The sequence below is a fragment of the Manis pentadactyla genome, chromosome 1, assembly GCF_030020395.1.
Source record: "Manis pentadactyla isolate mManPen7 chromosome 1, mManPen7.hap1, whole genome shotgun sequence".
Lineage (NCBI taxonomy): Eukaryota > Metazoa > Chordata > Mammalia > Pholidota > Manidae > Manis > Manis pentadactyla.
In genome coordinates, this window is record NC_080019.1 from 63,901,348 (window position 1) to 63,921,805 (window position 20,458).

Sequence of the window (20,458 nt, forward strand, 5' to 3'; positions counted from 1 at the left end):
CTATAGTCATTATAAAAAGAAGAAAGAAGAGAGATGATGGTGATTCTGTCCTGATTTTTCCTCTGGCCTGATGACCCTGGCAGCACAGTCAGAAGCTTCAGACTGAATTAGGGGCACCCAAAATGTCTTTCTTCACCACTTATTCACTGTCCCTGTCTTCATATTCATTTTTGTGAATTCAACACAAGAGCAAAATTAGAATGTGCCCTTTCAATAGGATGAATTTGACTGGTGTTTCTCTAAAGCACCTGTGTCTCACTAAAGCACATTTGGTAAAATGGAATTGGGTATTATACAGAAGCACAAGCCTGCTCCTTCCTTTTTCTCTGCATTTCAGTACTAACTTCTATTGGTCCAACTTCTCCCTATTGCATTACAGTTTTGCAAATGTGTTTTGGGAGGCAGTCTAAGTTTTATTTGTGGATTCTCAAAATGAGTCAACAAAAGGAGGTTCCTTCTCTATTTCATTGTCACTACTGGACTTACATGAACAAATCCAAATAGGAGATAACTTTTCATATCTTATTCAATACTCACATATTTGCATTTGAAATAAAGATATACTTTCCTACATATTTCAGTTGCCATGTTAAAAACATGCATTATGGACATAAGACATAAACAGTGAGATTTCTGAGTGTTTGCTGTGTCACTTCACCAATTCAAATGTGAGCCTTTTTAAGATTTGCCTGAACTCCTATGGCAGTCTTCCCTGGCAGTCTACTCTTTAAGGCATGCACTTTCTGTCCTTTGTGACTTTGCACCTGCTGTTCCCCACCTTGAGTTTTCTGCCCTACCGTTCTACCTGTCCAGGAATCTCAGGACCCAATTCAGGCATTCCATTCTCTGTGAAACCTTTCCTGACCTCTGACCTTTACCCTGCCATGACGTTGGGCAGATTAGCCATTTATTTCAGTGTTACTGAACATTGCAAGTTGAAAATTTCTTCACATTAGTTCTTACTGTATAAAACTGCATTGCTTCTCTTTGAAAGCATAAACTTCTCAAGGGCAGCCACTATGTGCTTTTTATCTTTGCACCCCCAGTAAGTAGCACAGCGAATGACACATTGTAGGGGATCCAAAGTACATACTCTATTTATCTGTCTTGCATATATTCATAGGAATGTCTCTGGGAATAAACATTAATCTAAAAATTATCAGTCAAACTTAATTCCCACTCTTAGAAGAGTAATTGGAATCTTTTGTTATTCCTTTCTAGTTAAGTAATTTGAAGAAGGTTGTATTTGTAGATATCTCAGCAAACAAGTTTTCCAGTGTCCCGATCTGTGTCCTGAGGATGTCTAATTTGCAGTGGTTGGATATCAGCAACAATAACCTGAATGACCTACCACAAGATATAGACAGGTAGCTACTTGCATTCTGAAGGTGAGGTATATGAATTAGTTACTAACACCTCAAATGTTGTTAACGTTTTAAACATGCATAACATATGAATGTTCTCTGAAAGCAATGAATTTCCAGAGTATATTGTTTCTAGGAAATGAGTCTGGTTCTTTATATAAGACACTTCCCAGTCTGCTTCATACATATATATGTATACATATGTGCATTTGAACACATCTTCATTGCCTTGGTGAATTTATTATGATCTTCAGTAGAATGGCAACATTAACTTTCCCCTGGAAAAGTGGAAAAGTAAATTTATTATATGTAGAACAGAAATACATCCTTCTATGTTTAGATATCAATGACAATAGCTTTTATTAATTTCATTTATTGATTTATTACAGATAATCTTTCAAGCAGAATTGATACACATAGTAAGGTTTTTAAATTATATCCTTAAAGCTATTTCATGTTTAAAAAATAATTATTACACTGATCATGTAAGATTCATTTAGTCATTCATTCAGTCCACCAAGGCTTCCGTATGGCAGGCCTGAAGAGTGGGCTGGGTTTAAAGTGGTAAGTGAAACAAAACCTCTGGTCTCTAGGAATTCACAATCCTCTTTATAAAGTACCATAAATAAGTTGTCATGACACAGAAGCCAAAAATGGCTTAGTCCTGAAGGCCACCTCATAGGACCTTCTTCTGCTCTGGTACATATGATGTGTATCAATGCTAAGATGAGACTAAGCGGGCATTGTTTTGGTTTGAAACACAAGGGGAACTTTGTGAAATATCTGTGAGATCAGTCAAAATTTTGCAAGTGAATGATGGAAAAATCTGGAGGAGGATCATAGCGTTGGAATAAAATGGAAAACAGAGTAAAACCTATCTGGAGCATAGTTTGCCCATTTCCTTTTCATCCTGTAGGTTTCTCTGTATTTTAAAGTTAGAAAATATGATGGGAGAAGAATGACTCTGCTTTCAAGAAATACAAAAGGAAATGTGTCGCTGTGATTTGTTTATTCTCACTCCACCAGTAGCATCATTGCTTTCCCATCCCCGTTAATCCCTGGGAATGTGGCAGACACTTTGAGGGAGGGATGTATTGATGTTTATGGCCCATCACAGCCTGTTGTATATTGTGTAATATGCTTATCCTGCTGCTGTATTTATGTCTTCAACTTGCAACTAAGTCAGTAAAATTAAAAAAAAAAAAACAAGTTGAGTCACCTGGCATGACTCTATTTGTTTAAATTTTTTAAAGTCAGTTTATTCTCATAAGGGTCACACTCACACAAAAAAACTCAGTGGAGATGTTGTACTAGAATTTATTTGTAATTCACAATGGTTGTCTTAGCTATGAAGCTACGTCCTTGTGTTCTATCCTTTTCTACTTCTTTTTAGGCTGGAAGAGCTGCAGACTTTTCTCTTGTATAAGAACAGGCTGACCTATCTCCCTTACGCCTTGCTTAACCTAAAGAAGCTCGCCTTGTTTGTCGTCAGCGGGAACCACCTGGTGGAGCTCCCGACGGCCCTTTGTGACTCATCCACACATTTAAAGTGAGTAGATCCTGGTGGATGCACACTGAGACACAAGGTAAGAAGCATCTGGAGGCTGAGTGCCGGGCTCAGGACCTGGATTCGATGATCTTGTACTCTAAGGACCTGATCCCAGTTGACGGAAGTTCTGATGCCTTTTTACAGGATTTTGAGTTTTTGCCCAGTAGAGTGGGAGGCAGAGCTCAGAGGATTTCTGGACAAATGCCACCTCCTGGCACAACGGGACACATGCCCAAGACTCCCTGTTCTGTCGCTCAGTGCTCACATTACCAGCGACCTGGAGGGGTCAGTGGCTATTGCATCCTCCCTGGTCATCTCACCCTTCGTGGTTTCCTTAAAGGAATCTGTAAACCACCCAAAAACTAAGGAAAAAACATCCATGCAAATGATACAAACAGACTCTGATCTGGTGTGAGAAATTTAATAGTCTTCCCTACCTTGTAGGTGGGCTTGAAAAGCCCAGCACCCCCTCCCCTGAAGCTGACTCCAGGGTGTGACCCCTTGGCCTCCTGCTAGAGTGTCCTGCCAGAATCTGGGGCTTTGGGGTTCCCCCATCAGCTCTACCCTGAGACCATTCTGGCCTATCCCTTTTACAGGAGGCCACTCCAGTGAGGGCCATGTCTGCACTGTGTCCAGAGGCCCATTTGCCTTGAACACCAGTTGCTTACTAAAATCACCACTCACGGGAGTATTTTCCTGGGACTCCCAGTTCTCTCAGTGGTAAATACTCACTATTAGCATGGATCTTCCTTATCTTCTGGTCCTTGCAATCAGATGTGCAGCAAATAGAAATAAAGAGGTTAACTATTGAGAAGAAAGAGACTAAATTCACTCCTGTATAAGCACAAGATTAACAGAGATGCATGACAGCTTCTCCCCCTGCCCCACCACACTCTCTCTCCTGGAACTGTCCTATTCTTGGCCATCTTGTGAATGCTGTCTGGGTAAGAAAAGGCTCACAGGTGAGAGGGGTAGTGGGATCTACCTCTAGAGCCCCTGCTACATTTAGGCAACTGGGAGGAGGTATGGCAGCCTCCCATCCAAGAATAGGAGGGGAGCCTCTGGTCAGTGGAAAACTGCGACCTGTATGTGGGTGACTAAAGCCATTTCCAATGATAAATTGTAGGACTTGGAAATCTAAGAGAATCAGATAGAAACTCTTTGAATTAAGAAAGTTTAATAAAATGATTAGATATGTTTGCATTAAGAATTCAATAGCTTACTCATTTCCTAGAAGTAGCTATAGGAAAATAATGGAAGAAATTATGGCAGCAATAGTGATACAAAAAATACAAATTATCTAGGAAAAGCCCTAGAAACGATAGCTCTTTTGAGAACTAAGAGTGAATGAAGAGAACTAAAAACTGTTCCCAGAGAATATCAAAGAGGTCTTGAATATTTGGAGAGTCGTACTGTATCTTTTCTGGATGAAAGGACTGCAAAGATGTGACTTCCTCTGAAAGTTATACGTAAGTATAATATTATTCCAATCATACCTCCAGTGGAATTCCTTTTTTGGGTTTGAAAAACTGATTTAAAAGTATATCTGAAAGGCAAAAAGCTAAGAACAGCAATGATAATTTTGGAAAACAAGTAATGTGACAGAATTTGCCTTACTGAAGATTATAATGTGTTTAAAAGGTGTAATATCAAAATCACATGGTACTAGGCATTGATTTACAGATAGATTATCGAACAAAAGAGATAGTCCTGAAATCAACCTTAATATATGATACAGAGATTTTTATAAGCCAATGGGGAGGGTATGAACAACTAAATACACTATTGAGGAATTTGGCTAATTAGAAAAGGACAAAGCCTGTTCACTTTATAGCATAAGGGAGCTTTAGAGCATATGAAACATGTAAAGCTGGGCCCTTCCGAGCTTCTGCGTGGAAGCCCCAGCCCGCGAGGGCAGCAAGGCCACCTGCCGCCTCCACCCAGTCTCCACACCTCTCAGGACAGCCATCTGTTCTGTTTTTTTTTTTGTGGGTTTTGTTTGTATCAATCATATTCCACTTGCAGATGGATCTGTATGGTCCTTATGAGGAATTTCATGGTTTGAATGTGAAATTTCATAAATATTATCAATGATAAAATTCTTGGATATGGCAAAAATCATATATATATGGCATATAGAAAGGCATCTAGATTAAGCCACAGATTAAATATAAAAATGAAACTATCAAAAGAAGAAGAAACATATTAACGATGGGGGATTGATCATATATTTAACACCTCCTTCTTGAGACCCCATTAAATGAAGCAAAAAATAAAAAACCACATAAGCCCACAATATGGAGAAAACAGGGGCAGGCCTTTCCAGGATGAGAGATCCCAATGCATTTATGGAAAGCACCCAGCAGACAGAATAGTGGTGGTGATGAAAACACGATGAAGTAGCTCAGAGGACAAATCAAGTAACAAGCCCGCCTGCCCTGGAAGACTCTGAGGAAGCTTGCTGGCCAGAAATTATGGGTACAGGAGATACAGACTGCAGAGCTTAAAACTGAAGGAGAAAAGGGAAATTTCACATAACCAGGTGATGCCCTACACTCCAGTCTCCTTGGTTCCATTGGGCAGACCACTGAGTACCAGGAGCCCAGCCCCCTGACCAAAAGCCTGGGTTTCCTCTAGGGTGGCCTTGGGGGGAAGACTCGGGAGTTCTGGGTTTGGAGGCTGCCCAGCGAACTGGCCAGCCCCCTGTCTCAGAGACCCCCACAGGGAGGATGGCCCTGGGCAGACCCCGCCTGCCTGCGCAGGGGCCCAGCCAGCACCTCACTGTCTCATTCTCAGATTCGAAGGTACCACCAAGCCCTACCAGAGGACTTTGTAAAAGTACAAGTGTTGTGTATTGATTTTCAGTTTTAGAATCTAACTGCAGGCAAATGGCAAAGTTAAGTATGGTTACAGATCAGAATACAGATGATGTTGACATTTACATTGTAAAAGTAGAAGTACATGACGTCTGTGATGTGCTCTGAAATGTGTCAGAAACTAAGATGGCTTGGTGGGTGAATAGATTGGTGGGTGTGTGGTAAAACAAGTGCTGTAAAATGTTAAATGTGGAACCTAGGTGGTGGGGACGGGGTGTCCACTGTAAACTTTTTTCAACTTTCCTGAATGTTTGAACATTTTCATAATAGAACATTGAACAAGTAAAAGTATAATCACAACAACTGGGGAGCAGGAGTACTGGGCTACTAGAGAGAAGGGAAGGAGTACCTCCACTTTAAGCAACATCGACGTATTTGTCCTATGGTAAGAGAAATTTCAAATAAATTGAGGAAAACACAGTGATTAACCGATGAAGGAGATTGCCTCTGGAGTCTGAGAGCCACAAGGTGATGCGGCGAGAGACTGCTGCTTTAATGAAAAGTATCATTGCACTATTCAAATTTCAAAATAGGTACAGTGATTACTTTAGAAAAATTAAAGAATGACAAAATACAGGCTTCTTTTGGATAGGGTAGGACAATAAGAATTAATTCAGTGAAAGAGATTGAAAAGGAAAATTTGAGCAGACCTGTCTACGTAAAAATTAAAACTTTTTTGCTTCATCCATCTTTAGACAGTAAACAAAATTAAAAGGAAAATGAAGTGGCAAAATAGATATGTTAAAATGTGACAGATACATGGCCCAGATAGTCCATCTATCAATCTATCAATCTATCTATCTTATCATCTATCTGAGAGAGTAGCCTTTCTATAAAGCAATGAGAACAACGCTAACACCCAAGACAGCAGGCCAACTGCAACCAAAAACCATTCGAAGGATTTCCTATTTTGAATTGAAACAATTATATCATCCTCCACATAGAAAAGCATCTTTCAAAATTGTGAAAATGGGAGTTCAAATGCCATTTTAGTTTCTCTCCTTTAGCTTCTTTCTGTGTGGCAGTAGTCCATTTTTTAGATGACTCTTGTGAGGATTGTCTGAGTCCCTTCTGATCTAGCCATCTCATAGCGTTTGGTGTCACTCATGGGGAGTAATACCAAGCCGAGCAGGACATCCAGTCTGAAGGATCTGACCGAGACAGCGTGTTGCTGTTTCCCTCACAGCCTCCTGCCGCTGTCCTCAGTCCACACCTAGGTAGCTCTCAGTTCCCAGGCAGGCCTCTGAACAGTCTCTGCCTCAAGACTGATTGGATTATGCCGCAGTGGAAATCCATGCTATGTTGGGTGGCCAACTGTGACTTCCAAGGTTAAATAGGAATTTGGGATATTTCACTACAAAGGTTGACTTCTTATAGGAAGAATTTTGCAGTTAAAGTGCACAGGTAAAAATGTCATATTGTCTATATTTTTTTTGAATAGATTTGTAAGCCTTATGGACAATCCTATTGATAATACCCTATGTCAAGGTAGTGAAGAAATGATGGAAAGTGAACAAGATCGCCAATGCTTTGATAAAGAATTTATGAAAGCCTATATTGAAGATCTTAAAGAAAGAGGTAGGTCACTCATATTTAAAATTATTAAAAATGAATATACAGAACTCTCTCACAACGTGTTTACTGATGTAAGTCAAATTGACAAAAAGTTCATCAGTAAGGGGCAGGTTACCTTGAGAATTATTTTTCCATTTACTAAAAAAAAAAGAGAAAAGAAAAAAGTGTTTCTTCTAAATATCAAATTTTCCTAGTGCATTTGAATTCTTGACACATCACCTATTTGACAGATAGTCTGGGAAACATACACAAAGTGTGAGGACTGCGTTACTAACTGCACATCAGTTTTTAATTAGTGACATTGACAAACGGGTATCCTAGTTAATGGGAAAATAAGATTCCTTTCAAATCTCATTTAAATTCAGTGTTAGAAAAGTCATCTCTTATATAACTCGAGGTACACCTATATACAAATCACAAAAGAAAAACCACAAGGCGGCAGGTTAGGATAGGTCAGCTTGGTCTCTGTTCCCCACCGGGCGGTGACGCACAGGGAAACCTGGGCATCCCAGCCCCTCAGGAAGGGCAGGAAGGGTTTTTCCCAGTTGCTGTTTCCAAAGTGTTCTGGAAGGCTGAGGGCCCCTTCCTCTTGTCACAAGCACCGGGTGTCACAGGAAAAAGGCATAAAAAAGTCTTTGTTCTTCCAATCACCACCTCTTTCTCTGAGAGTTATCCCTGAGTTTCTCAGTTCTCTTTGTTTTGGTGAGCTGGGTGCGGCCCTGACAGGAAGATAGACATCATACCCGTGAATTTGGGGAGGAGGTAGCCTGGTCCCCGTGACTTTGAAGATGAGCACCTGTGGGCAGTTTCCCTCAACCGCCCTAGAAAATCTCGTGCATGTGAGTTTCCCCCTCCCGTTAGTAGATGTCTGCAGATGGCTAGTTACCTTCAGGATTTACAGGTTTCACCTAATGAAAACTACCATTTATTTGGCAAATTAAAATTTTCTCAACTAAATTAAGTACATTTCTATACAGTTACCTCAGTTCTGTTTGGCCATCCCTAGTCTTGAATGCTGAAATATTATGCAATAAATTAGACATTTATGTTAAACATGAAACAAATTAACATAGCCACTTATATGTCAAAACCAACCTTTGGGGTGCCTAATTTTCCTCTTATGAAAAATTTTATTGTCATTTTTTGTTAATTTACTCATAATTATACCTTAATGCTATTAATGTAAAAATGCAAGAAAGAATTAACAAAAATAGGTATTAAGCTTTGGATCTATGTGGACAGCAAAAAGACAATTTGCTTTTAAAAATTAACTTGAATGATGATAGATTTTTTAAACATTTGCTTATTTCTAGATAATTATAATAATTCTATCCTTCACATACTCATATTGGGTTGAACCAAATGATGCTGCCAATATTCACCTGGTTTTGACCTACAAACATGGCAATTTCTAAATAGTTCAACCTACACGTGGTCAGGCATGTTTGAATTTTTTTAAGTTTGTTTGTTTTCTTTTCTTTATTATGGTGTCTTCCTTTTTTCTCTCTTTCCTCATCAGACTAATGTCTGAGTCAGTCACAGAGCCCATGGCTCTAAGGCGAAAAGGTAGATAATAGTGAGTCCACATGGATTTCCAACTTATGTGATTCAGTGATGAGGAAGTGAAGCCCCTCACTGGTTCCCAAATGTTCCTGAACCTGTTTATATGTGGAATCTAAAGAACAAAACAAATGAACAAGCAAGCAAACAAACTCAAACCCAGAAACAGACTCATAAACACAGACAACAAACTGGTGGTTGCCATAGGGGAGGAGGGCAGGGGATGGGTGAACAGGGTGGCAGGAATAAAGTGGTACAAACTTCCTGTTATAAAAAAATAAGTCACAAGGTTGAAAGGTATAGCATGGGGAATATAGTCAATAACATTATAATAACTTTGTGTGGTGACAGATGGCAACTACACTTACTGTGGTGAGCATTTTGTAATGTGTATAAATGTTGAATCACTGGATTGGACACCTGAAAGTATTATATTATGTCAGATACACTTCAGTAAACATATACATGTACACACACACACACACATAGAATCACCAGCAAGCCCAGTTGGCAAAGTTTTTGATGCATTAGGTCAGGGGATTGCCTGGGAATGTGCATTTCTAACAAGTTCCCAGGTGATGCAGATGCCTTTGGTACACCTGGAGAACCATCCTTTGACAACATTTGGCTGTAAAGAGAGAGCGGGCAGTGATAAGTGGGAAGAACAAGACTGAGAAAAGGTACACTAAGATTGTGCTTGCTTTAGGAGTAGCTTGAACTTCCCTTATAAACTGTATTCTTTTCTATCTGGTATCTATTACAGTCCCAAGTCCTTCTATTTCATCAGCTTTTATTATTTTAGGGTCATACAGTTTCCAACATTCTGATGTAGCCGTGTGAGTTGTTTGGAAAGGTTGCAAAAGAATGAGAGTTAATAATTTTTTATTATTGTATCTTAAGTCTAAATGTTTCTAAAGCATGACTACACATTTGTGATGACTGATTTAATGGTGATAAATGCATTTATCTCTATACTTAAAATATGAAGTGGCAATAATTTGTGTATTGACATAATAAAATGGGGAGTGGTTGCATATATTGTTTTCTGTTGTTACAGAATCTGTTCCCAGCTATACCACCAAAGTATCTTTTAGCCTTCAGCTTTGATACCATTCATCAGAAGACTGCAGAATCTCCCTATCCTGTGAAGCTGTACATCTTCGTGTTGTAGGTCATGTCACAGAGGAATATGATTTGTGCTTAAGGACAAAGTCTAGAAACCATGAGCATAGTTGTTAGGAAAAATGATTTTCAAATTTCAAATTTATGAATACCTCTCCCTGTAGACTGGAAAATTGATAAATGGGTTTATATATTGATATTTGAAGGATCACTTGCATACACTTTTTTCCAAATAATGCACATTTAATGTTTTATAAAATGTGTTATTTTTTAAAACTATAACTTAAAGACCAAATTCTGAAGTTGATTGCATTGTTTTTAGGAACCTAGAAATTAAGGGGTTGTGGAAAGAGCATTTATAGTGGTCTAGTTAAATGAGACTTTATTATTCTGTAAGAGTTTTTAATGCATAATTTTTTTTTTTTACTGAGAACAGTCTTGGGTTTATGCAAACTGCTATTTTCATATGTCCTCAATGATATTTTGCAAGTGCAGACTGTCAGGAGAGACTTTAGGTATAATCTGGGCTTTGACGGTAGGAAGAAGGGCTGGACTGTGGGCCCCTGCTTTGGGCTCAGGACACACAGTTGGTGCATGGGTAGCCTTCGTGGAGGGCGTGTGGAGCTGGCTGGTCATGGGGAGCCTCGCATGGCCTGCAGGTTTGGTTGTCCTGCCCTGACTGGGCTCCTCAGAAGTCCTGGGACCCACCTCAGAGCAAGGAACAGAGGCAGGGCCCTCAGTGACGTCCTCTAAGGTGGCCATTTAGGGTTATAGGGATGACCAGTCCACGCTGATGAGGGGTGCCTAGCAAGGCTTCCTTGCAGTGCCACAGGACAACTCTGCCCTGGCCAAGGCACTGGGGTGCAGAGGGAGCTCACAAGACTGTGTTTTACCTTTGCAAAGATGGGATTCATTACAGGGCTTTGGACTCTTATATCACATCATATGATCTGGAGAAATTATACAGATATCTATTTTTATACCATTATCTTGGACTAAAATAAATAAGATTGTGAGTGAGTTGAAGATAAGCTTAAACAAGTAGCTTTTGGTAACTATGCTTATTGTGGTGAGCATTTTGTAATGTATATAAAGGTTGAATCACTTTGTGGTACACCTGAAACTAATATAATACTGTATGTCAACCACACTTCAATTAAAAATAAGTAGCCTCTGTGACTAAGAAGGAAAAATGCATCTATTCATGTATATTTAATATATGTATTGACTCCTCTAGGGTCTAACCCAGTGCTGTCCGGTAGGCCCTTCTGCAGTGATGCAACTGTTCTATATCTGTGCCGTCCAGTGTAGGAACCGCAAGACACATGTGTTTCTTGAGCACTCAAAGACTGGTGTGACTGAAGAACTAAATTTTTAATTAAATTCACATATAACCATAGGTGGCTACCATATTGGGCAGCACAGATCTAGTGAGTTAGGTTTTTGATAAGTTAATCTGGGCTAGACATGAAGGGTGATTTTTATTTTCTCTTATCTGAAGAACAAGTCCATCCCCAGAGGGGTTACTATTGATACCCAAATATTTTGTCTTGTTTGGCTTAATGATAATTTCAAATATTTTATCCACAACAAACATAAAACAGGCAGAGCATTCTAAAGCACACGGTAATGCTTTAGTAGGGGTTTCTTTCAATTTAAAAGCGAACTGAGAAGTGGTGAAGAGGTAAAAAGAGTGGGAATGCAAGAAATCACTCTAATGGAACTTCAAACAATTGTATCTTTATTTTTAACTCCTTAAAAATATAATTCAAATTTATTAGTTGTACTACTTCAATGACTGGAATTCTGTTTCATGCCAAGGTATATGTTATATATAGCCAAATGGAAAATATATCTGAAAAGGGTGATTGAGGGTTTTCACACAAATTGACTGTCCATACCTTACATAAAATTTATTTCAATTAAATCAGTCTTTTGTGCAAAAACCTTGCCTTTGTGTTACATATTAATAAATGAAAAAGTACTGCATTGATATATAATTATTTCATGTTACATATCCCCAAACAAATATATTGTTTGAATATGATGATTGTAGAGATACTATTTATTTATATAAATGTAAAAATGTAGATTCTGAAGTACAGTATGCATCTTAGTGGAAATACCATAGATTTTGAAAATTTTACATGATGCATGTGGACTAATAAATGATTTGGAGAAGTAGTTTGCATCATGGAATATATGTATGAACATTAAAGAAATATGAGTGAAAGAATAAAATATAATTCTTAGAAGAAAAATGTTTTGGTCCTTAAAGCTTATTATTTTACTCATTTTTCATGTGTTGGGAGTAAAAGAGCAGAAACACTTAGGTGAACTCATTGAGTAGTATGTTTTAATTGATAGCAAGATCCACACCAGATTTCTTGACTCCAGCTTTCTAGAATGACCATTTGGCATGCCTGCCAAACACGAGATTAGGGTCACTTAATGATGAGTGTGAACAGGCAGCTCTGGAAATCAGTGAGTTTGTCCCTTTCTGTTCTTTCCTGCTTCAACGCATCTCCCTACTTCTGAATGGGAAGGAAACTTCAATACTTTGGGGTATTGTTTTGTGGTGTATATAGGTTGAAATGCTTATTTTATGGTATGGATTTTGGATTTATTTCTAAAACTTCGGACCTTAAATCTACAACAGTGTTGATGTATACATATATTCAAAAGATGTTCATACTCCTGTCCTCAACAAAAACATCAGCTATTAGATGTGACTCTATGTAGTACTTTCCCACTTTTGGGTAACTGCCAGAAACATACATGCCTGCTTCGGTTACCCATGGTACATGGAAGAGAAGGCATGGGAAATGGACATTCATAAACCCTCAGCTAAGTCCTGCCAGACTCCTCTTGGGCAATTAGGAGGTAGGTGGAGGCAGTTTACCTTGCAGTGTGGCTTTCTAGACTGCATGGTGCCCTCCAGAGCCACTGGCTAGGACTCTTTGTGCTCTTGGTCTCATTAAGATTCCTCTCTGACGCCACCCGGGACTAAGGCTGTGATGAACATGTTTATTTTTCTCCCAGTTATTATGGATTCCAAATGGGGCTTCATGTAGTTCCCTTAAATTCTGCTGCTCTCTCATGTCTGTGGAGGAAGGACCAAAGCAAAAGAGATTTAAGAATTAAAGGGGGAGATTTGAAAAGGTCATTTATTCATTTCAGTTTAATTGGTTCTACCGTTTTGCCAATGTCATGGTTTTCCTGAAAAGTGTGCTTTGTAGCTGGAGAGTCCTTTGTGACTTTTATGAATTGCCTTCTCTGGATTCATGTGCAAGAGAAGCAAAAAACAGAGAGACAAAAACATCAGAGCTGGAGGCAGCGTACAGAACTTTGTTCCACTAATACCTCTCCAGAGCCTCCCAAAGGTCTCAGCAAACACTAGTCTTGGGAATAATAGACTTAACATTTTGGGGAGGCAATGTGATTAAAACTCACTGTGAAGTTTATTATCTTCCAGAGATGTTATTTCAGTACTGCCAAGTCAGAAGTACTTGCTATTTATACAAACTTGAAATGTGCAAATATCTCTCTTCAGCTGCCTTCTGCAGTATGTACAATGCCGACACCCAAGATGTTTGTCCTGTAAAGAGTAGGATGAGCATCATGCAAGGAGCTGGAAGAGATGACTGATTCTTTAGGCTCCCTCTTCTTGTGGTTCCTCAGCTGTCAGATTGGTGTAGGAAATGCCTGTATTACTTGCTGACATATGTATTCCACTGGCTTAGAATGAATTATATTTTCACCCAAAGACTGTCTTCTATTTGACTGAGACAAGACTTAGTATTTTATCATTTTAGTGAGGGTAATTTTTCTTTTTTGTAAATGAAGATTTAGTTTTAATTTCTAGATGATTCTTAGTTTTCTTATGCCAGCTCTGACGTTTAATATTGTCCCCCAGTTTTTGTTTCTCCTTCTCTAGAAGTCACTTGGGAGTCCTACTGACACCTAAAACCAGCCTATTATTGATGTGTTTATTTTATTAGTCTGTTTTCCAAAGCTACATTAACAATATTTTCTTAGTCTCCCATAATGTGTAATTCTATATAATTTTCTTTTAAAAACATTATCTACTACAAAAATTCCACAGACCTTACTGACTTTCTTAAAATACTTACTTGATTCTAGATTTTCCTGTCATAATTCTGGTTCATTCCTGATTCATACAGATGGCAGTATTTGTCATCAAATTTTGATCATGATCAAAATTCATTTGCTAGCAAATACTGCCACTGACAAGTAGGGTGGGAGATAGTGGAAAGAGAGAAATTAGGAAAAGTGTTGTCACTTTTAAGCTGGCGACAAGAAGACAAATACCATATAATTTCACATAAATGAGTTATTTGAAGTAGTCAATTTCTAGAAACTGAGAGAAGAATGGGTTAGCAGGGCCTAGAGGGAGGGGGAAAGGGGAGTTGTTTAATGGATATAGAGTTTCAATTCCTAAAATGAAACATTTACAGATTGCCCCAGAGGGAGTGGCTGGGCTCGAACTGGCCAGCCCTGTGCTTAATGGTCACGGTCTACAGGGAGTGGCAGGTGGATGGGGGAGGGTGGGGAGCAAGTGAGAAGATGTGTTCGCAGTCAACAACTATTGCTTTAATTTTAGCCACATAAACATAAGGATTCATATTTCTAGATAAAAAAGATGTGAGAATGAATCTTAAAAGTATTCACATTAATCTGAGCAGAAACCTTTTAAAAAGCTACTTGATTTTAGAATCCTGGTGAGAATCCACATAGACTTCCACCCATGTTCCTTCAGAGCAGGGGCGTTCCCCCTTCGATGATGCAACCCACTCAGTGAGAACCTGGGCATGCACTCTAGAGGGATATTTACTTATTTATTTCTATATTATATCATTATACCATCCTGTGAAAATATTAACATACATCATAAAACATGTGATGAGAAATAGAAAAGGAAAAGGAAAAATGAATGGGGTTTTAAGGCCCTCTCCCCCACCTTGGTGGAGGGTCAGGCCTCAACTCTCAGCGGCTGTCCCCCTGCCGTGAAGACCACTGCGCTAGAACAAAGGTTTCAGCCTGCTGCTTTCCACTGCAAATGCCTCCACAGACGCACCTCAAGGGTCTGTGCAAAATTTTCTGGCAAGCAGGCCCACAGGCTTCATGAGATTCCAAATAGTTCTGTAGGCTTCCATCTCAGTTGTCCACCTCAGAATGGATGAAACTGCAGTGGTCTTTCTTTTTTTTTTTTTATATGTAAGACAATTTGAGCAAAATACATTTAATAGGAAATTCAAGTTTTTATACACAATAACATCAGTATTTGCCACTAGGAAATTATACAAACTGGTGGGCATTTCAGTATTGACCTTGGATTATTCGATTGTCTTCAAAATACATGCAAGCATTGTAATACTTACATTGATTTGTAAATGATTGAACATCATTGGGTCTATACTAACTTGTGTCCCACACCGATTAGCATTTCCTGTAAACATTTCCATCTTTGGAGAAGGGGTACACATTTAACATTTTAAATATATACAGCATTCCATTATGTTAACCTTATATACTTTGCACAGAAATGATATTTTTGTTGAACATTTAGTTCATTTCTGATTTTTTTATAGAGGTTCTGAGGCCATAAACACTTTGCCTAATTTACTTTAAAATTTCCTCTTGAGGAACACTTTCCTGGGTGAATATTCCTAAAAGGAAAATGCAGATTTAATGTATGTAGGTAATTTTGTTGGTTCATTTTTTTTTTAATTGTGACTTTTAACTCTAGAAAGAAGAACATACCATATTTTAAGTATCATAAGAGATATATAAATTATATGAACCCAGAAAGCCAACATGCTGTGTTTAAGTTTTATTTTGAGAACTTAATAGAAATATAACTGCACCTTGAAATTGCTTTAATTTGTATCTCCTTAATTGCTACAAATATTATACTTTCCTTTATAAAATGCCATGCTGCCCATTATTTTTTTTTTTTTGAGAGGGCATCTCTCATATTTATTGATCAAATGGTTGTTAACAACAATAAAATTCTGTATAGGGGACTCAATGCACAGTCATTAATCAACCCTAAGCCTATATCTCAACAGTCTCCAATCTTCTGAAGCATAACAAACAAATTCTTACATGCTGAACAAGGTCTTACATAGTGAATAAGTTCTTACATGGTGAACAGTGCAAGGGCAGTCATATCACAGAAACTTTCGGTTTTGATCACGTATCATGAACTATAAACAATCAAGTCAGATATGGTTATTCGTTTGATTTTTATACATGATTTATATGTGAATCCCACATTTCTCCCTTATTATTATTATTATTTTTTAGTAAAATGCTGAAGTGGTAGGTAGATGCAAGATAAAGGTAGAAAACATAATTTAGTGCTGTAAGTCTTTCTTTTTTTTAAGTGAGGTTCAGTTCACATTAAATTAATCACTAAAATTCACACAAACTAACCATTTGAAGTGAACAATAAAGAGCAGTTAGAGCATTCACAGCGTTGTGCGACCACCACCTCTATCTTGTTCTAAAACATTCTCATCACCTTTCCCCAAGAAAACCCTATATAGATTAAATACTCATTTTTCCTTTCCCCCCAGTTTCTGGTAGCCACCAATCTACTTCCTGTCTCTGGGTTTGCCTATTCTGTTCAATTGGATCATACAATGTATGACTTTGTGTGTCTGACTTTTTAAACTTGGCATGTGGTTTTGAGGCTTATATAGTATGTAGTACAATAATCACCACGACAATGATTAGAATGATGGAAGAGCAGCAAATGCTTAAGATCTTGCATTTAGGTCTTAATGCAGAGTCAGGCTGACTTTGGGCTGACTAGGGAAGAGAGGCCTCATCTGAGGAAGGGACCTGGACTATGGTCTCCACCCAGGTGCGGGTGTCTGCTCTCGGGTTCCAGCAAGTGGGTAACCTGGCAGCCTGCATGGGCTCAGAAGAGCAGGGGCTGGGTAATACCTTCTCTTTCTTTACCCTGGTTTCCCCCGTCCGGGCGTCTGCTGTGGAGCTGCTCATTTTGGGGGAAGGCACAGGAGCGGCAACCGCGATGGAAGGTGAGCATATCGGGGGAGGTGACGGGTTTGCTGGGGGCCGCGTGCCTGGACCTAACTCGCGCTGGGCACAGAAACCCTCCAGGCACGCCTCGCAGTTGTCACTGTCGTGTGGCCCCTCAAGAGAGATTTCCTTGATGGTAGGAATCTCCTCCTTGAACTTAAATCTTTCTCTGTAGCATTTCTTCAGAATTCGGAGCACCAGGTTGTTCAGGATCCTTGGGATGTTCTCTTCTATGAACTCGGGAGCCTCAAACGGAGCCTGGAAGCACTTCCGACATCTCTGGGCAAAGACCCTCATCTTCACCTGGCCCCTGCGTTCCCTCTCACTCCAGTGCATGTGGAAAAGGACCTGAACTTGGGCAGAGGTCCAGCTGCGAGAGCACAAGGAGCACTGGAACCTGTGGAGACAGAGGGTAAGAGCCTCAGCTCGGCTCCGTATGGCCGAACTGGGGGCTGTGCCACAGGGAGGAAGGGGCGGCCGACAACACGGGGCCCACTTTGACTGGGGTCACGGGTTAGTGAGGGAGGAGGTCACTGAGCCCCTCACTCCTGTCTCCATTGTGTCACCAACGTGCCCTAAACCCACAGCCATCTACCACAGAAACAGCAAATCACAAGCCATCAGAGCCAGAAGGGGTCTTGGGCCTTTCCTAATGCAACGTGAGTGTCTTAGAGACAGGTATGTTCTGGGAACTTGTCATGCCCAGAGACTCAGTGGGTGTCAGAGGCAGGACCAGAACTCCAGACTCCTGACCCCAAACCAAGGCTTATTCAAGTATGGATCAAAGTGGGGCAGAAGTTACAGGAGGCCCATTAAATCAACCCAAGAACATGAACTGAAATCCACAAATGCATATACGTGGGTGTAGATAAATGCTGCTGTCTGAATGTTTGGGTCCCTCCCAGATTACCATGTGGGAATCCTAACCCCCAAAGGTGATAGTGTCAGCAAGTGGGGCCTTCGGAAGGTGATCAAGTCATGAGGGTGGAGCCCTCATGAATAAGATTAGTGCCTTTGTGAAAAGACCCCACAGAGCTCCCTAGCTCCTTCTACCACGCAAGGATACAGTGAGAAGTCTGTAACCCAGAAGAAGGCTTTCATGCAACCAGCTGGCATTCTGATCTCAGACTTTCAGCCTCCAGAGCTGTGAGCAGTACATTTCTCTTGTTCATAAGCTGCCGAGTCTGTGGTATTCTTTTTTTATAGGAGCCTGAAAGGACTAAGACAGTAAGTCATAGACCCACAGGTCAGAGAGGGGGACCCTAAAAGGTCCAGTGTCCTAGGGAAGCACATTGCACGGCCCTGTTCTGCCGGTATTACAGGGAGATCATAGTAATCTCTCATTTCATCCCCCTGCGACCCAATTCACTCCTCACAATAGCCTGGAAATCTTCACGTTCTGTGTCACTCTGGCCTCAGGACCCAAGACAATGATGCCTCTTCTCAGCAGGGGGGAGGGTATTTATCTGAGCCCAGATATTTGGACAGATACGTGTCAGGAAGGGATGGAGAGAAGGGAAGAGGGCAGGGAAGCCTATGGCTGCACCCAGGATAGGAATTATGGGAGGGGCAGAGGCTGCATTTAATGTCCACTAAATGCACCTCCTCCATTTCCCAGCCCCCTTGCAGTTAGTTTGAGGCAATGTGAACAGTTCGCCAATGGGATGTGGACAGAAGTGAAACATGCTACTTCCAAACATGGCACAGAAGCCCTTGGAAAACGCTCCAGCTCTCTCCACCTCACCAACCTTGGGAGTCCTGTGTTAGATAAACCACCAATATTTCAGGGCTTATTAGTTATAGCAACCAAGTTTAGGCTTGCCTGGCTTGATGCACGGGCCCTGAAGTCTGGGGCAGTGAACTGGGAAGAATGAGTCAGTCAAGGCTTCCCTCCAGAATCTGGGTCCTGGCCTCACTCCACAGGGTGGACGTGAACGTGGAGGAAAGATGCCAAGAGGCTCTGAGTACCCTGAGCGAGATGGCCTTGCTGGAGGTCACGCAGAGTGGGTGGTGCAACGGGGCCTGGGCCCTGTTCTCCTGGCCGACAGTTGCCTGCCCTCTCTCTGGGTCACACTGCTCTGCTGTGTGTCAACTCAGAGTTCAAAGTTCTCCTGGAAAAAGGAGCTGAGATTTTGCTCAGGTGCTCCTGGCCCAGGAAGACCACAGATGGCAAGGAGAGGAGACACCTGCTTCTTCCGCCTAGAGCCCCTCCCAGAGAGGGGGCAGTGGGCGGCTGCAAGCCCCTGTCATGGTCCCCGGGTTAGAGTCCCAGGCCCCCACCCTCTGTGCTGTGGGCAACCCCACCCCCATCCCTGGGAACCTGCTTTCTCACTTGGAAAAGAGAGGGTGGGACTTTGGATGACTAGCAAGGGTTCTATATTTGAAAGATTCCATCAGCTCAGAGTAGAGAGGGCAAGCCTGCTGTGTGTTGCTCAGCTCCCCCATCCTCTGCCCTCTCCCTGAGGGGTGTCCTCAGTGCCCAGGGCTTCTTTCTCATGGTGGACTCAGCATGTCCCGAGGCAGGAGCACATGCGCCAAGCCTTGTGCATCCAGCTCTCCTGTGGCTGACGGAAATAGCTGCCATTTCTCCCCTCTGCTCACCGCTCCTGCCCTTACTCCTTGCAGCCTCATTTATCTGCATCTAGGCCTGAGCCCACAGCAGTGCCCATCCTGGTATTGTTTGGGGATTTGTTATAATAAGGAAAAAACACCTTTACTGAAGCTAAAACTTCTTAGATGATAGGAACCTCACCTCCTGTAATCTTCAGTTTGCAAGCATGGAATGAAACAATGAAAGTAACAAGTATACACAGTAAGAAACAAGCTAGGATTTTCTGGAAATGTATTCCAGAAACGTGCCTTTCCATTCCCTCACTTACCTGGCAAAGACCCACTGCTGGTATTGTGCCCATTCTGGCTTCAGGACGTTGGGAAGAAGGCCTTTGTCTAGTGTCAGGGTCCATTTGTGCCACGGTTTTAGCTCCTGAATTAATTCCTGAAACACTTGCTTCCACACCTTCATGTCCTGACACATCGCTGCTGCTGCGGTGAGCTGCCTGCTCCCACTTTAGAGAGTAAAGCTCAGACCCGTTCTCCCTTTGTGTACCTGGTCTGGGCCTGAGGACCAGATCTTTGCCCCAAGACAAAGATCAGTTAGGTCTGGCTCCAAGGTCAGAGACCAGAGCTAGGCTGCACAGGGAATTCCCAAAGACACGGGATTTCATCAATAAAAATACTGTCTAAGGAGATCTCTGGACTGCACATCAGGAGGAATGGATCTCAGCGTGGCTCTACCTTTAATTGAGAGCACATCCTTTTAGTGATGAAGCCCTTGCAAATGG

At 41.0% G+C, this 20,458-nt stretch overlaps 2 protein-coding genes across 2 annotated transcripts in view; one reads left to right on the forward strand and one right to left on the reverse strand.

Moving 5' to 3' along the window:
• LRRC2 (leucine rich repeat containing 2) overlaps positions 1 to 16,984 on the forward strand; it is a 67,959-nt gene extending 50,975 nt beyond the window's left edge. Inside the window, exons 6-9 of the mRNA XM_036914265.2 lie at positions 1,222 to 1,367; positions 2,758 to 2,913; positions 7,231 to 7,367; positions 9,982 to 16,984. Of these exons, the coding sequence (XP_036770160.1) occupies positions 1,222 to 1,367; positions 2,758 to 2,913; positions 7,231 to 7,367; positions 9,982 to 10,031 (489 nt within the window). The 3' untranslated portion in view covers positions 10,032 to 16,984. The remainder of the gene's footprint in view (positions 1 to 1,221; positions 1,368 to 2,757; positions 2,914 to 7,230; positions 7,368 to 9,981) is intronic.
• RTP3 (receptor transporter protein 3) lies at positions 16,882 to 20,151 on the reverse strand. The gene is made up of 2 exons (XM_036914266.2): positions 19,997 to 20,151; positions 16,882 to 17,514 (listed from the first exon to the last, which is right to left on the reverse strand). Exons 1-2 carry the CDS (start codon positions 20,149 to 20,151, stop codon positions 16,884 to 16,886), a joined length of 786 nt encoding a protein of 261 aa, XP_036770161.2. The 3' UTR covers positions 16,882 to 16,883.
• Positions 20,152 to 20,458: the final 307 nt, after the last annotated feature.